This window comes from Periophthalmus magnuspinnatus, chromosome 10 (genome assembly GCF_009829125.3).
Source record: "Periophthalmus magnuspinnatus isolate fPerMag1 chromosome 10, fPerMag1.2.pri, whole genome shotgun sequence".
In the NCBI taxonomy this organism is placed as follows: domain Eukaryota; kingdom Metazoa; phylum Chordata; class Actinopteri; order Gobiiformes; family Gobiidae; genus Periophthalmus; species Periophthalmus magnuspinnatus.
In genome coordinates this window covers 10,484,041-10,501,805 of record NC_047135.1, presented here as the reverse complement: position 1 = coordinate 10,501,805, position 17,765 = coordinate 10,484,041, and the positions used below count along the sequence as shown (strand labels likewise).

General features: G+C 38.0%; 2 protein-coding genes across 3 annotated transcripts in view; both read left to right on the top strand.

Moving 5' to 3' along the window:
• The window catches only part of psd2 (pleckstrin and Sec7 domain containing 2), a 288,837-nt gene that overhangs the window by 122,401 nt on the left and 148,671 nt on the right, over positions 1-17,765 (top strand). The gene's annotated exons all lie outside the window — the stretch shown is intronic.
• ube2d2 (ubiquitin-conjugating enzyme E2D 2 (UBC4/5 homolog, yeast)) lies at positions 441-17,069 on the top strand. 2 transcript variants are annotated; one of them, XM_033973564.2, is made up of 7 exons: positions 441-722; positions 3,673-3,736; positions 7,491-7,522; positions 8,442-8,519; positions 8,604-8,709; positions 12,062-12,155; positions 15,960-17,069. In XM_033973564.2, exons 1-7 carry the CDS (start codon positions 699-701, stop codon positions 16,003-16,005), a joined length of 444 nt encoding a protein of 147 aa, XP_033829455.1. In that variant the 5' UTR covers positions 441-698; the 3' UTR covers positions 16,006-17,069. The 2 variants fall into 2 exon arrangements, with proteins under 2 accessions (XP_033829455.1, XP_033829454.1); XM_033973563.1 differs by having other exon boundaries at positions 447-722; positions 8,442-8,709.

Here is a 17,765-nt window from a genome sequence, read left to right as displayed (position 1 = left end):
GGTCCTGCTTAATTGCTATGGTAAAGGTCCTCATCAACATCCAGGAAGCCCATGAACAGGGACAATAAAGTTTATAAAATATAAAAGACACATTTTTACTTAGGCCTACTCTTCATGAATTAATATGTATGTATGTATGTATGTATGTATGTATGTATATATGTATATGTATATGTATATGTATATATATATATATATATATATATATATATATATATATATATATATATATATATATATATATATATATATATATATATATATATATATATATATATATATAAAATGGTACATTTAAACAAATAGCCTAAACATTACTTCACCATACTGCCAAGTTTTTCGAGTAAGGGGATGCAAAATGCCATAATATTGTTTGCATGAACTATCCCAGATCCCACTTATATTGTGGAGGCGCCTGTGCGGATGTCTGTGCGTTTATTGCGCACCCTGACGCTAGCGGAGCGCAGTGATTTGGTTTGGTCGCCGCTGCAGCAAGAGGAAGGACCGCGGGTCTAACCTTCTTCTTTCGGTTTCGCCTCGGCTTTTCTCTCGGTGGCTCCGGGTTCGTTCACTGTAGGACCCTTTGGAAGAGTTACGCCTGTTTATGAAATATAAGTTACGGCATTAAAAGCGAAGGACAGTCGGAGCAGTCGCCATTTTACACGCACGCTTTCCCTGACAGAACCGCTAGCACAACAATGGCCCTCAAAAGAATTCACAAGGTAAGGAAGTGAGCGGCAAGGCCCGGGCTATCTCCGCTTCTCATCGGGAATTTTACACGGGGTTGCCCCCTATAACGTTTCCCTGTTTGCTAGTTCTATAATAAGAGTCTAATCTTTAAACTTACGTCTAAAATTGTAAACGCTAGGATTTCTACACGCAGCTAACGGTCTGAGAAGCGAGTGACGACAGTGAGCAATGCGCCGATGTTGTGGCAAATTCGGTACCCCGTGTCAGAAAATGCACCCCATCAGATGTACCAAATTTTAGTGTTATTTATATTTTATATGTAACTGTATCCACAGTTTTGAAAATGCACTACAGCTCATATTTGACAATACTTTAAATATTTACGGTCTAACTTTCTTTCGATTTCTCTTTAGCACCTATTTGATCTTGTTAATAATTGCTTATGGGACATTACTGTTTAGTCGGTCGATTTTGGACAAATTCTGGTGCCAGTTTTTTCCACCTAGTTTTTTGTTTGCATTTAATTTTAAAGAGACATTTGGGGGAGTCAGATGCATTGGTTTATTGTGGTATTTATTACATTATTCAAAGGGATTGTATTTTGTACTGGCAGCACTGGTTCTATGAGCTTAATTCGAGAGGCTATGGTCAGATTCCGCAGTACGTACTGCTGTTGTGTCCAGGAGCAAGACACTTCACTCACATTGCCCTTAGTACATGTGGCAGGAAGGGCAATTGGAATATTTGCCAAATGCAAACCAGCTAATTGTAACAGGTTAGCCAGTGACAACCCCTATCATTAAGAATCTAATATGCTAATGTAATACATAGTACAGTAGTACATATTCACATTAATCAGTTGACTCTGTGACTAAGGTTTAAGGCTTATAAAGTGTGTTATCCCTAGTCGTTACTAATTAAGAAAGGTTTGTGTCAGGAAGGGAAAATGGCCAAAATGTGCCCTCAAGTTGCCAGGCAGTTGCTTTTTCTCTGAGCATGACTTAATATTTTTCCTGCAAATTTTTCATTTCTGGATCTATTAGTTGTGTATCAGAAGTATTTTTGCACCAATACTTGAAGGTAGTGTTGTCAAGATACTAAAATATCAGACTCAATACCAGGGAGTAGACTGGATACTCAATGTCAATTCCAATACAACAATGATAATAAGAAAATCATTCTTTCTTTAGACAATAGAATGTCATTTTCAGCATAGTAACATAGTATAGTACCTTCTTTTATATTACCATGTGGCCTTAAATCTGTGTACTCCACCAGTCGACCAGGTAGGTTTCATAGTGGTCCATGGACCTTGTTCTGATACAGCTCAAGATCATTTAAACGTATTCAGGAAAGATTTATTTCTGTGACTTTTTTAGCATCCATACCTGCTCACATTATCTAGTTTGTATACTAGTTTTTGTGCCAATCAGTATCCACTTTTGGAGGCATATTTATCATAATCACTAACTAGAACTGTGGTTTTATTGTTCATGTTATTTGGAAATGAGGGATAAAAACAAACATACTTATGGCAGTAATACTTCTGCTTTATATGATTGGATTTCTAGCAGATCTACTATTCTGTATCCACTTGTGTTTGATGCTGCTTGTTCATTAGTTGACAGCAGCCTTGACTTCTGCAGCTCAAGCATCTTCTCTGGGATGCGGAATTTATTACTACACCTATCCGCTTTCTGTGTTCACTGAGCGGCGACAAATGACACAACATACCGCTAAACTGCCACAACCTATTATTTCATATCACGCACGTATTTCCTATGGCGTACCATAAAGTAAATGTCATCCCTAAAGTATATGCCATCAATGATCCGTTAGCATTGGTCGGCTAACGTCTCTCCCGTTGCTAACACGGTTTAGCTACAGATTTCCCCCGATTAAGAGTTGACGAGCTCACATTTAACCCTCAACTGTGAACGGATTTGTACTTTAGCGTGTAGTCTTACCGTGCCATATATTTTTGTTGTTCTATATGCTGTTAATTAAGCTAAACTGTGGCTTTTGAATTTTGATTTAACAGATAAGCTACTGCTATCTGTTAGCATTTGAGCTAGCCTAATGATCGGGCAGTGTCGTAAAGCCAAACTGTCATTTAATAATTCTCTTTTTATATTTTTCCTTTCGATAAAAATGTGTAATCAATGTGTTTTGAACTCGTATATGAATGAAGGAATACGGATAATTTCTGATTATATTCATGATTTCCATGGAATTCAATATTATTTGATTTACCTATCTTTAGTATATTTCTGTAACGTTACTTGTTATTACTCGTCGTCGTGTTTTAAACTCTTGTTTGCTCGTGTCTGACTGCTTATTTGAGAGAATTGGAGAAAGCTCGCAACAAAGCTAGCCCTGTATCGTTGTTTTCTACAGGCCCCACGCGTTGTTCTCTTTATGTTAGTTGTCATTGCATTGCCTATCCTGTACACCGTTATGTGGTTACCTTTTTGGAGTTTGTATGGCTCTACAATAATAATCCATGCATCGAATACTGTTGTCGTGTCGATGTGGTGATAAACAAGTGTTTACCCGTGTATTTGAACCTCAGATGCTAAACTTTAAGCTAATGTTTGCATCACAACTGCATTGGGGCTAAAGGAGCTAACGCCAATGAAAATGCTGCTGCTGCTGAGGCTGCCGCAAAATCACTGTTTTCAAAGCTAATGGTAATGTATATCAAAACAACATGGCAAGTAATTAAGTCAGTATTTTAGTCGCTGTATAAGTAGATTAATGAATTTCATAACATAAGAAAAAAATGGAAGGGTTCAACCAGTGTTATGAGCATTACAAAAACAAAATGCCATGGCATAACACTCTCATGTGTATTTTTTATCAGCTGTTAACTGTTAATTGCTCTGTCAATAGACTTTATGTGAAACTCTAAAAATGCATTTCAGATACATCTTTCACATCATATCTAAAGTAAATCTAAGTTTTGTTTTGTGTGTCTTTTAGGAATTAAATGATTTGGCACGGGACCCTCCAGCCCAGTGTTCAGCAGGACCAGTAGGAGATGACAGTAAGTTTTAACACAAAAACTCAAAAGATATCATCAACTAACATTTTGAATGAAGTTGCCAATTTAGGAGCCATCAATGTACAGAAGAGCATCTGTATTTTATTTGCCTTATTGTCCCATCTGTTGATACTGAAACAATAATAAATCTCTGCATATTAGATTTCACAGCTTTCACCAAGTGCTGCTTTCACTTCTGCTTTCACAGAGAGTAATAAACAAGTCATATATTTTTGTGCTATGTTGAATAAAGTAACAGAATAATCAAATCAAGGACTCAATATAGACTAAACTAGGTCAAAAAATAATAATAAATCAGGACTTTGCCGAGTTAAGACTAGTGGTACAACACTATTACATAGAGCTGAGAGATCCCGAAATGTTTCAGGGGACCCCAACAGTGTCAAATTTAGACAAACGTTTTTGAAACTTTTTTAATCTGGTGTCATATTATTTGTTAGAAAGGTTTTATTTTCTATTTTATCCTTGTTTTCAGAACAATACACTGGTTTAAATGCAAAATAAATTATCAGTATAGTTTCAGTAATGTTTTGATGCATAAACCAACCATTATAGACATGAAGACAACTCTTGCCTGACGATCCAGTCCCTCCTATGTTCTCTTCAAATCCAGAAGAGTCTGGAATCAGACTATAGAGCGTGACATTCTAACTTGGGACAGTCCAAGCACAGTGGTAAATGTGCTTCTCTCAAATGTGATGGGCATCTCTCAAACATTTTGTTCTGAATGATATCAAAATTTTTTACTTTTAGCTTGCATTCATTTTAGTACTTGACTTAAATTCTGTAAAATCCAAGCTGTTTCTTAGTATTCTGTTATATCTGTTATATATTTTTTTTTCCTTTTTTACTTGAACGGACCATGTGTTTCTCTGATTGGTTAATCCGCCTGTTGGTTCCAAACCCAAACGTCTTGCCTAATTAGCTTTGTCAAAGCGTGTGGTTTTGGCTGGTCAGGCAAGACTAAACCAGGACTCATCCTTGCTTTCTGTTCTATCTACTAATATAAATTTTATCTTGCTTTTCAATTCAGTTGTATTTTGACTTATTAGAAACACATGGACTCACTTTTTTCACTTTCACTATTTCCAAAAATAAAAAATCATTCTATGAATTACACGGCCCCACTACCAATATAAGAATCATTGTGTGTGTCTAAACAAACAACACTGTACCTGATTTTTATTACCTTAAAATTGTGAAAAATAGACCTAGTTTGTTTTTAACATTTTGGTCCAAAGTTATTCCTCACTTTCCTCCATACATTTTGAGCATCTTAATTATTTACCGTGATCGGTTTTTAAGCTGGTTTCACAACATTCAGAGACCAGTATGGAGTTTTGCCATGACAGTAAAGCTAATAAGTAGCATGCCAACAGTGCACTTCCTTATTATCTGACAGTATAATTATAATCAGATGCATGCAGCAGACTTATTTCGACCCCAAGAGCTGCTTATACAATATATCTGTACAGGGGCAAGACACATTTTACTCAAATACATGGAAAAAAATTGCATACATCCTAAGTGTAGGATGTGGTATTGGTGAATGTCCATAGTGATTTCCTTGAGTGGTGGTATATCATGCGGCTGTTGAGTGGGATTCGTGTGGAGAAAGGTATGTGGCTATTAAAAGAGCTGTGAGAACAGACGATATCACTGCTGCAGACTCTGCATCAATCACACATTAGCAACCACCAAAGCAATTTATACATCTTATAGAGCTAAACAATTTGGAAGAAATATGATTCCCAAATCTAATACTTGTCAGAGAAATTGCAAATACGTGTTTTCATTTAAGATTCTGTTCAAAGTTTACATTTTAAACAGAAGAATTGACCAAATTGACAAACCAATACAAAAATCGCATTTCAGAGCACGTTTGTACAGATCCAAACTTCAGGGCATGTGGTAATCATTGTTTTTAAACTCCATACACCTTCACTAGAATCATTTGGATGATTTCAGCCCTGGAATAAGGATTACTCAAACATCTGTGACTGAAACAAAACAACTCCAGGTATGTTTTTGATGAGGAAACAAGAGTCAATTTTGTGTAAATTTGGACCTTAAGTAGAATTACTTGAATGGTTTTAGAATGGCATCATAGGTCATCATAATACCTCAAAATGAAATAAAATGATGAATGAGGCTATACCAGGACTAAATCAGGACTTTGCCGAGTCTTAGTTAAGACTAGTGGTACAAGATTTATTGCAATCAAAACAAATGTGCAATTTAAATTGTTGCCTAGATTTTCTGTATAAACCCTCCACAAACAAGTTCTGAAATGCCTGGGAGGCTCAGGTTAATTTAGCAGTTCATATATCTCAAAAATGTAAATTCAGTGTGAACTTTGAACAGAATCCCATTATTAAAAGGTAATCATTGATGCAATGCATGTCAGAAAATCACAATAGCATATTTCGTCAATATCTTGCCAGAACCTAACTTGCAAATGCTCAGCAATCGTAATAAAGAGTCCAAATAATACAAGTTCTTAATTGAATGAAGAGGTGGGAGCTGAACTAATGGAAGTTGAAAGGAATCTTTGTTAAAAATAACTGTCCAGATCATACAGTCTATAGTCCAGATGTTGTTTCTTTTGGAACAGAGCTTATTTGTGCTTTGCATGTTTATACTTTTTAATTCTTTGGTCATGAGGTCGTCTTCTCAATATATCTGTGGAAAATGAGTTTACAGGTGTAACATTATGATTTTACTCAAAAATATCAAGTTATTTTCCTATCTTTAAATCCACACCTAAGAACAGCTAATACAATTTTTATCAGTGCTTTCCGAGGTTAATGGGCCCCCACATGTTTCAGCTCAGGACCCCCAAAATAACAACCGACCCAGGACCCCTGGACTGCAAAATGAAATTGACTACTGTTATAATTTCAAGTTGAGGTTTAATTGCATTTATTTGAGTACTTTTTTATTTGACCTTTGTTCACAAAATGCACTGATTTACATGAAAAATTACTGTCATTATTTTTAAGTTATATTGCAAGTCAAAGTATCTTCCATGTCTCAAAGACCAAAGCAGAGTTTTGCTGCCATGGTAAAGGTAACAACCAATAGCATGCTAACCATGTACTTCCTGTTTGACAGGGTTACATTGTTAAAAGTGATAAAGGATGCTCTATTCATTCATGGCCTCAATGATGCAGGAAACGTAGTCACACTCCTGTGTAGTAGTGAATTTTGCAACTAATGATTATTTCAGTAATCGACTAGTTGGTGATTATTTTTCGCATTAGTTGACTAATCAAGTAATTTTTTTTTTTTATTTTGACTGAAGGCTTTTTAATAGAAAATAATCAGAATGTTTATATTTAAATATAAAGTGACGGTATGAAATTATTTTTTCACATTTCAATTTAATAGTGCTGCTGTCTACCTGTTTAGTCTAGATATGATTATGATCAAAATATACCTATGATCATTTTTTGGGGGGGGGGGGTCAACTAGTCATAAGTCAAATCATTGTGCTTCTAACCTGAAGCCTTTACGTTTGAGTGAATTTAGTTTCACAGTGCCTCACTTCCTGTCCCTATGCTTCAAACAGACCACCAAGTCTCTGCAGTTTGTCTTTGTTTTTTTAATCCTCAAACCCACAGGATGTACCGTCCGCTCTCTTTACTTTTTAAATATGCTGATAAAGCTACTGTTTAATGTATTTTAAAGTTTCAATTACTTAATTTGTCTTTTTGTTGTGATTTTTCTCTTCTAGTGTTTCACTGGCAAGCCACAATAATGGGACCTGTAAGTATTCAATGTGTTGCTGAGTGTGTTCACCTAAAGCATTCTGGGTAATGAAGATTAAATGTCAAACAGTGTGAGGATAGAAACATGGGACTGGGTGATATGACACAAATATTATTCTCATTTCTTTCCTTTATATTGATCATTAATTATTTTAAACAATTAAAAAGGTTTTTTGAATATAATTTTTCTTAACATAAACTATATGCACTACTAATCATTGCTTTTTACCCTAAAAAAATTGTAACATTTCTTCTGAACTTCGCTATTGTAAATGACTTAATCTCAGCTTTGAATAACATTTAATTGCACAGCCCAACAGAAACATGAAGGCAGCGATTGATAACAGGGTATATACAGGGTGCATTGTCTTTGTTGTGATTTAAAGGTGCACTTGTACATAGAACATACAGGGATTACAGATTATCAATACAATCAATGCCTAAAGAATGAAGTACAGCCAGTTATTGATGAGCATCAGGGCTCATCTTAAAGTCTGCAGTTTTATCTTTGATCAGGTCATTCCTTTTTATGGGCACAACTATTAACTTAGAAATTTGAAACACTGTATTGATTGTAAAATGTGATTAATTGCACATCTCAAATGTAATTTTACCTATATTTGTTGCGAAATATGATTGATCCCGATGCAGCCTGATTTCAAGTCGGAGTCTTCAACGACATACACATTTTATGTTCCGATATAGAGAAAGTTTCAGCTGTAGACATCTAGACACTGTTTCATCAATTAAGACGCTTCGGCTCCCATCCAGAAGCCACGTTTAATTTGATGGTACTGGTTTGAGACATTAGGATTTGTACTATACTGAGTTAAGTGAGTACTGCTACCCCCAAAGGGAAGAGTTTAATACACACCAAAATACATTAACACTCATGTTTTTACTGTGTCCTACTTCAGAATGACAGTCCTTACCAAAATGGGGTTTTCTTCTTGACCATTCACTTCCCCACAGACTACCCCTTCAAACCGCCAAAGGTGAGGCACATATCCCATCTTATCATTTATACTCTTATTTCACATTTTAGGATCTTTTATTGTGTTTTATTTTGTTTTGTGCAGGTTGCATTCACCACAAGAATATACCACCCAAATATCAACAGCAACGGCAGCATCTGTCTGGACATTCTGCGGTCACAGTGGTCTCCAGCTCTCACCATCTCCAAAGGTAAAATTCAGACACTCTCTTCTCTCACTGAAGTAGGGAAATAACGATAAGGGCCAAAAAATTATGATCTGCCATTTTTAGAAGCAAAATTAAAGTGGATATGATATGACCCCTCTATTTATTAGTGCACAAAGTTACTGCATCAAGATTGTCCATGTACAATGGTAATTAATCAAATTTTAGTTAGCTGCCCAATACATATAATTCAGAAATCCCTTGACGAGCTGCTTAGAAGGGGTTGAAGAGCTACTGGTAGCGCCTGAACTATAGGTAGGAGTGTGTGTGTGTGTGTATGTATGTATATATATATATATATATATATATATATATATATACATATATATCAATTCATTTTATTTTTGTAACGCCCAAAATCACAGCAACAGTTGTCTCGAAGGGCGTTCATGTTTTGGTTGATGGGGGAAACCGAAGTACCCGGAGGAAACCCATCCAGACACGGGGAGAAACATGCAAAACTCCACACAAAAAGGCCTGGGCGACCCGGGGATCGAACCAAGCCTTCTTGCTGTGAGGCATGCGTGTTGCCACTCAGCCACCGTGCTGGCTACACACAAAAACAAACAGGAAAATCAAACAACAAGAAAAATCAGACAAAACAAGAAAAATCGGCCAGGCGAGGAGGAGGGAGGGGGGCAGGAGGAGAGGCGGGCGAGGAGGAGGAGAGGCGGGCGAGGAGGAGGAGAGGCGGGCGAGGAGGAGGAGAGGCGGGCGAGGAGGAGGAGAGGCGGGCGAGGAGGAGGAGAGGCGGGCGAGGAGGAGGAGAGGCGGGCGAGGAGGAGGAGAGGCGGGCGAGGAGGAGGAGAGGCGGGCGAGGAGGAGGAGAGGCGGGCGAGGAGGAGGAGAGCCGGGCGAGGGGGAGGAGAGCCGGGCATCTGAAAGAGTTACACTCCACAGGGGGAGTGGGACAGGGGACAACATGTGAATAGCATTGCTGATGAGAAAATAGGACAAAGCAGAGGATAGTGCTCAGGTTGCCATACTTCCCCCAGCTAGTCATCTCCTACTGCAGCCTATCTTATCCCGGGTTTTAATGTCACTCCCTAACTCCCTCACTAAGTAACCTGGTCATAAGCTATACCGAAGAGGAAGGTTTTAAGCCTGGTCTTAAATACAGAGACTGTGGGGGCCTGTTTAACATCAGCAGGGAGTTGATTCCATAGCACAGGAGCTTGGTACTTTTGGACACTCTAGGAACCACTAATAGTCCTGCATTCTGAGAGCGGAGTGGTCTGTTTGGCTGGTACGGGACAATAGCATCTTGCAGATGGGATGGGGCCATCCCGTTTAGGGTTTTGTATGTCAGGAGGACTTTGAATTTGATTCTAAGCTCAACAGGAAGCCAGTGCAGATATTTTAATGCAGGACTGATGTGGTCTCTTCTTTTAGTTCCTGTTAGGACTCTGGCCGCTGCATTTTGGACCAACGAGGCTCCTTATAATACTTTTGGGGCAGGCGGCGAGCAGACAATTACAGTAATCAAGTCAGGAAGTAACAAATGCATGGATGAGTTTTTCAGCATCGTTTTTAGGTAAAATATTTCTAATTTTAGTTATATTTCACAGGTGAAAGTATGCAGTTTTACAAGCTAGGTTTATATGGGCTGTAAATGATAGATTTTGATCAAATAGGACTCCAAGATTTTTTACAGTAGGGCTAGAAGCTATATTCACATTGTCGAGTGAGATTATCTGATCCGACAGAGAATCTCTTTGACCTTTGGGACCAACAACAATGACCTCTGTTTTTTCAGGATTTAAGAGCAGGTAATTCAAGGTCATCCAGGTTTTGATGTCCTTCACACAGGCACTGAGTTTATCTATTTGATCAGTCTGATTTGGTTTCATTGATGAGTACAGCTGAGTGTAATCAGCATAGCAATGAAAATGAATGCCATGGTTTCTGATAATGTTACCCAATGGCAACATATACAGAGTAAATAGGATTGGACCAAGCACAGATCCTTGTGGAACACCACAGGCTACTTTAGAACAGGGAGAGGTGCTCTGGTTTATACTTACAAACTGGTACCTATCTGATAGATAGGATTTAAACCATTTGAGGGCGGTCCCTTTGATTCCAATGTCACATTCTCTGCAGTAGAATGTTGTGATCAGTGGTGTCAAATGCTGCACTGAGGTCCAGTAGGACCAGGACTGAACCCAGCCCGTTATCAGCAGCTAGTAGTAAGTCATTTGTTACTTTAAGCAGTGCAGTCTCTGTGCTGTGGTGAGCTCTGAATCCAGATTGAAATTTTTCAAATATATTATTATCCTGCAGGTGGGGGCAGAGCTGTTTCACCACCACTCTTTCTAGAATTTTTGAGAGGAAGGGAAGATTAGAGATAGGTCTATAGTTGGCTGGTTCATCAGGATTTAGGTTAGGTTTTTTCAAAAGGGGTTTAATCACAGCATACTTAAAGGACTGAGGAATGTAGCCATTTTCTAACAACATATTTATTATGTTATGGATGGAATCTATTATTAGGGGGAGGGCTTCTTTGAGGAGTCTGATTGGAATAGGGTCGCGCATACAGGCTCCAATTATCTATGAAGACGACACCACCATATATATATATATATATATATATATATATATATATATATATATAATGTGTGTGTTCAAATCGAGCCCTGGGGCCTAATCATGGATGTGCATTCAAGGGAATGGGCCAAGCAAGGTGCATGTCTCTAGATTAGCCTTTAGCGGCTAGGTTCGTCCAGTGGCTCTCCAGCCCACAAACCATGCACAGCAGTTCTCTTCTCCCACATGAAGCCATGGCACAGACGCAAAGAGTGGTCTGGCAAGACTGCTCTGACCAATGAGAGTGAAAGTAGCCAGAACAGAGCAGAGTGAGCGGAAGCTAAGAATTTAAAATCTGTTTTTAAAACAACCAAAGGATTTTGAGCAGAGAAAAAGTTTATGATCACAAAATAGGTAAAAATTGACACAAAATTCTTTGTGAAAGCTGTAGGTGCCCTGTCTGCCGAATACAAGCAGTTTGTGTTTACATTGCTCTCTATGGGGAAAAATGCTTTCTGGGCAGGAGGGATTTTTTTTGTTGCAGTACCAATGAGTGGCCACTAATCCAACTTGTGACAGTTCTAAGATAGCAATACCCTATTCTGATTTTAATAGATCCATGGTTAAGATTGGACACAGTTCCCTCTCACATCACAATGTTTCTAAGAGCGACGTAAAGGGTAAAAATCTTCCAAATTACTTTATTACTGCTTTGATGTGGCATCTTATTACTGAGCAGCCAAACTGATAAACGTATAATTACTACTACTGTAAAGTGTTTGCAGTATTATGTATGAGTGTTTGTGTGCAGTCCTCCTGTCCATCTGCTCCCTGCTCTGTGATCCAAACCCAGATGACCCCTTAGTACCTGAGATCGCCCGCATCTACAAGACGGACAGGGAAAAGTAAGTCTAATCTAATGCACTTACTTTTAGAGTGCTCTCTGGTACAGCACCCGTGACTCTGGTCATTCTGAGCTGTGATTAATCAATTAAAACTATTGACAGTGATTTCAACTTATCTGGACTAAACATTGACTCACAGCATGTCATGTTTATTCAAGTATTTATCCACAACCCAGAGGAGTAATTCTTTCAAAATTAACAACATAAACTTTGTGGCTTTGATGAAAAATCTGTATTGCATTGTTTTGTTGTACGTCTGTACTAGTCATAGTCTTTAAACCTATAATCTAATTCATGCACTTTTTGTCATTTAAATTATTTATCGTCTGATTTGAAAACACTTGGATCTATTATCAAAACAAAAGATGCACTGATCCCACTTTTTCAGTTCCAATACTGATTTCGATACTATAGCCTTAAGTATCTGCCGATACGGTTTTCTCACTGCCCCTAGTTAGGTCGACATAAAAGAGCATTTGCTCTGAGAGCGGTGCACTTGGGCCGCTGTGAACCCAACAGTCGCACTCTGGTCTGCTCTAAATGACCGATCCAAGAGGACTTGAAACAGGAGGTCTCGGAGTGGCTCCACCCGTACTCGCCCTGCTCCAGAGTGTGGGTGGAGCCGCTCAGAGTATGAACACGGCTAACCTCGTGCTGACCTCTTCTCTCTTCTCTGCTACCAGGGCATACTGTCCTCATGGTGTATTTAGCCAGAGGTGAAAGAAAAGACCACATATAGGGGAAGCTTGTGCACGCATATTCACAGGGCTGTCTGCTTGAAGCGCGTTGTCATACAAATAGGCTTGCCAATCAGCTGATGGACTCACGTTGCTCATGGTGCGGCGTTTGGGGTGAATGATGCGTGTGTATGTGAACAAGGACGACCCAAAAGTAAAGTAACCAGAACTAGATTTAGTGCGCACTGGGGTCGCTTCAAAGCCACTAACGTGTGTGAAAATGACTGAAAATAAAATAAGACAACAGTCTTGTTACATCAATTTATATGTCCAACCTGGATATCGGCTGAAGCGATATTTGGAAGCCAATATACCATCCAGCAAATTTTTCAGTCTTGGCGTGAATATCTGATAACGGTATAGAATCAGTGCATTCCCTAATCAAAACTGGTTCTACTAGTTCTAAAGCATTATAAATTTGATCTTTTTATAGTTGTATAGATCGTGTTTTGTTCAAACATGTGCTACTGACATTTAGGTACTGGTAGATACAGAGCATTAATTACCCCATTGGAACAGTTGCATAACATTAAACAGTAACTGTAAAACATAATGATTACATATTTTTTTATTTGATTTTTATAAATTATATTTTCTTCATTTGTAACACAAAGTAAACATTGTTCTTGTATTTAAAATCTTCTCTCTAAAATGTAACTTATTCTTATACCATGCATTGAGTCTGGTAGTATCATGGTTTTGCCTCTCTGCAGCATTTTTCTCTGAACAGGCTCAGGTCTAGACAAGTCTGTAACAACAATGTGAAATGTAACTTGAGCCAATCTGTCCAGTATACGTTTATGTAACAGAATCTACAGGAGCGCTCCCACGAGACTGTTTAAGTCTACTATGATACTACTACTGGTACTCTCACTATTTGAGTGGTTTCTTTCATTGCTACAGTTTTGGGTTCATATTTCATAAGCATTTTATACAGACATTTTCAATTGCAAATTGGATTTGTGCACAAAGTTGTACTGTGGTTTGATCAAATATAAACAAATATTAGGTACCTACATTATGGCTCCAAGAATAATAATAATGTATTGAATCAAAATCACAACTTGAATCATCACAATATGCTTATTATTTAGTTAATGTATCCTTCACAAACGAATGCCCTACACCATTATTGCATTACTTTCATATATTTATCATTTTGTATTTAACGGTGCATTTAGCAGATACTTCCTATTCTTGATAAAGTTCAGCCAAGAAGGTAACTGGGCCTGTTTTTAAATGTAGCTGTCAATTTCATTTTATTACCTAAAATCCCACTTGAAATCCTTCAGTGGTGACTGGTGAACTTTGAATATAGTGTTTGTATGTATTATTTATGTATTGGTGACATTTTATTGGTATAAATTTCCCCTAAACGTCATTAAAGGAGTCAGGTTTTTAGACTCCTGTGACTCTGGGCTGGGTGTCTGGAGAGTCCTAGATCTGCAGTGTTGTTTTTGGGTGAAATCTGATGACTGAAAATGTCCAGTCATTATAACACACCCTCTGAGTAACAGCTCAAATACCTGGTGCAGCTGTCAGGAATACCACCTTCCAAAAGCATTTGCTTTACTAGTACCATCTTAATGAAGTAAAATGATAAAATATTAAACCTGGCCACACCCATTCAGATTGAGACTAAAACAGGACTAAAAGGACTGGACCCGGTCCAGTCCAGGATTGTCCAGGACTGAACCGGGGGCTAAATCAGGACTAAATGCATATACATTGCATATACAATATAGTATAGCTTTTTTTTTGCTAATATAGTAATGTTTAATAGAATTTTTAGCCAATCTCTAATCTTTTTGTTAACTGTCATTTCTTGCAAAAAAGTGTCTTTTAGTCTTTTATCCAAGTCATCTGTCCAGACCTTTTATTGTCCCTCAGACTTTTTGCTGAATTGGCTGGTTCTTCTTTAGATGTACTTTAACTGCACGTTTACAGAACCACTGCATTGACCTCTGGATACGGGACAGGAGCCAAGTTTGAGTTTCTGTTCAAAATGAGCCAAAATAAGTCCCCAGCGTCTGTGGCCATAACTTTGTACAGTATACGATTCTTGATGAACAGATACTGGACACCCCAGATTTATATTTTTGATTACATTTACATGATCATGTTGGTCGGCAATAATGTCTGTCAAAATGATAAAAAATTTAACAAACTTTAAATTAAGGTATAAAGGAGACATGGGCAAACCAACGGCCACGGGGGCCACACACCACCCTTTGGGTTTATTAATCCGGCCCACCGAACGTGACCATATTATATTAAAATAGCTAAGAGTAAACCTTGTTCAATTTACCTTTTCAACAAGTTGTTGATCTTTTGGCACTTGATAAAACTGAAGTGAGTTTTTCTGCAGTGTTTATTTAACTGAAATTTAATACATTCATGATTAATTTAATTAATGCATTTGGAAAACTATTTGTACAATGAGCCTTGCATATTCATGCTTTGCTATATGTTACAGGCCAAATCTCCTGGCCCGGCCCCTCTGTCAAATTTTAGAACCCATTGTGGCCTATGTGTCAAAAAGTTTGCCCACCCCTGGTATAAAGTGTAATCTTTGTGTTTTAGTGGGCTCATACTTAAACCTCAACTTGTACAGGCGATATTATGCAAAATTGACTTTTTTTGAGCTTTCTGTTATAATGTTGCAAAAAGATGCAAAATGTTGACATAAAACAATACACTACAACTTCACAAACCTGATTTGATGTGCAGAAGTTTCATTAGTGGAATGCATGCCCATTGTAATGTGATAGCACTTTGAAGGGGGAATGAGCAAAAGGAGGGGAGACTCAGAGCATCAAAAATAAAAGTGAAATTTGTAAAACATGTTAATATGCTATTTTTGGCAAATGTAGCATTTTAAAAACAGTAATAGGTAACATGGTGAACTAATTATTGTAATATGTTAGCAATTAAAACCGCCTTTTTAAATGGCACATTTAAGCACATTTGTGTTGTTTTTTGCAGGATTCTGTGAAGAAATATTCATTGTCAATATTCCCCACATGGATAGATCACTAACTATTCCTTTTTTGTCCTTCTTTTGCAGGTACAACAAAATAGCTCGGGAATGGACACAAAAGTATGCAATGTAGTGTTGGAGCAAAGATCATGGCCAACCACCTCTACGACGCAAGGCTTAGGGGGAGCTTCAGATGTAAAGAGAAAAACAAAATATCCATGACAACAAACAACAAACAAATGAAACGTTTAAACAGGAACTTATTGGTTTCCATTGGAGTGCTTTCTTTGAGCCCGCCTCCCCTCCTCCGAGTAAAACCATCCTTCTTTTGGCCTGTCCCAGCTCACCAGACCCTAAATTGTGTACATAACCTCATCTTAAATAGTCAAAAATGCATCTATTACTACTTTCCCTTTTACATTTTGGTTACTTAATTTCCCTGATTATTTGTACATTTATTTTTGGGAATGGACAGGCCACAAAAGTTGGAGGGATTTTAATTACTCGACTTTCTTGTTTTGCTATCCGTAATAGTTTCCATCCGTAGAGGTGAGCAGTTCAAGAAAGCGGTTTTCCATCGCGACTTGACGGGCACTGGCACTGTTTGTGTTTTATACAAGAGAAATCATCGCAGGCTATGTCAAACTTTAAAAACATTGGATGCACATGGCCACTGTAGACTTAATGTTTATATGAATGGACTTGAAGTTAACCCATGCACCTCTTTATCTCTCTCTCTCCTCAACTCTCTTCCGCTCTTATCTTTCTTTTCTTTATTCTCTCTCTCTTGCGCTTTCTCTCTTTAAAAAATACTGAATTTAACACATTTTACCTTATTGTACACCACACTCTAGCACGCACAACTGTAACGCCCCCACCACCAACCATTCTTCATTCACAAAAGTGGAGGTTTTGGACCAGGTATTTAAGCAATTTATTTTCCTAGTTTAACCTGTGTTTTTATCCCCCCCCCCCCTCCCCCCCCTCATAACTCTTTAGGTTTGTTTTTTTTTTTTACTTTAAATTTTTTTTTTTTTTTTTGCTATTGTTAAACTAGAAGCTAACATCTTAAACGGCTATGGGACTGGTTGGGCTCTGGGTGCGAGGAGACCCCACTCTTCTTGCACAAACCTCTGTATATTGAATTACCTGAGAGGCTCGTTGAGCTTTGTGTGTTGATTAAACTGTGTAATAAAATTGTCTGGCTCACATTTCTAATTTTTCACACTATTATCACATAAAATGGTCAACCATAGATCTTCGTCTTTATACGGACTGCAACGATTAATTAGATAATTGTGACTTAATTATCAAAATGTCATTGGTTTGCTGTTATCTGTATTAAGCAGACTCTAAAAGGTTAAAAAAAAAAAAAAAAAATTTTATGCATGTTCTTTGAAAAACATGCATACATTCATCCATTTTTCTTCAGTTTATCCGGGGCCGGGTCACGGGGGCAGCAGTCTAAGCCAGGACTCCCAGACTTCCCTCAACCCAGATACATCCTTGTGCTTCTCCGGTGGAATCCCAAGGCATTCCAAATCAAAATCAGAAAGACTATCACCAAGGGGAAATTCAGATTGTAGGTCTCTTCAAATCTTCATCTGCCATAAACCTCCTTATTGTATAAGCTTATGGCTGTCCAGAAGAAGTTCTGTCCTGCAGCTCACTCATCCCAGACATCCACTGTCTGCTCTGTTGTTCAAAAGCTGAATTCAGGGGATGGTTTATGTTCAGTATAGCACTGATCCTGTCCGTTGCTCCACTACCTCAACCAGTCTCTAAACTACTCCTATAGTTGAACCAACCCTCTATTAGTTTTTCTAGTCTCCTAAGATCTCTTTTTTGAGAATTCTGTTTTTAATGCTGCAGTCTGTTGACTGCAGCATTAAA

What these genes read in the sequence shown, in the direction of transcription:
- ube2d2 (XM_033973563.1), top strand. Translation starts at nt 699, where the DNA reads ATGGCCCTCAAAAGAATTCACAAG. An exon ending in AGCTCTCACCATCTCCAAAG is followed by an intron (nt 8,710 to 12,061) that starts GTAAAATTCAGA and finishes GTTTGTGTGCAG; the next exon opens with TCCTCCTGTCCATCTGCTCC. An exon ending in TACAAGACGGACAGGGAAAA is followed by an intron (nt 12,156 to 15,959) that starts GTAAGTCTAATC and finishes CTTCTTTTGCAG; the next exon opens with GTACAACAAAATAGCTCGGG.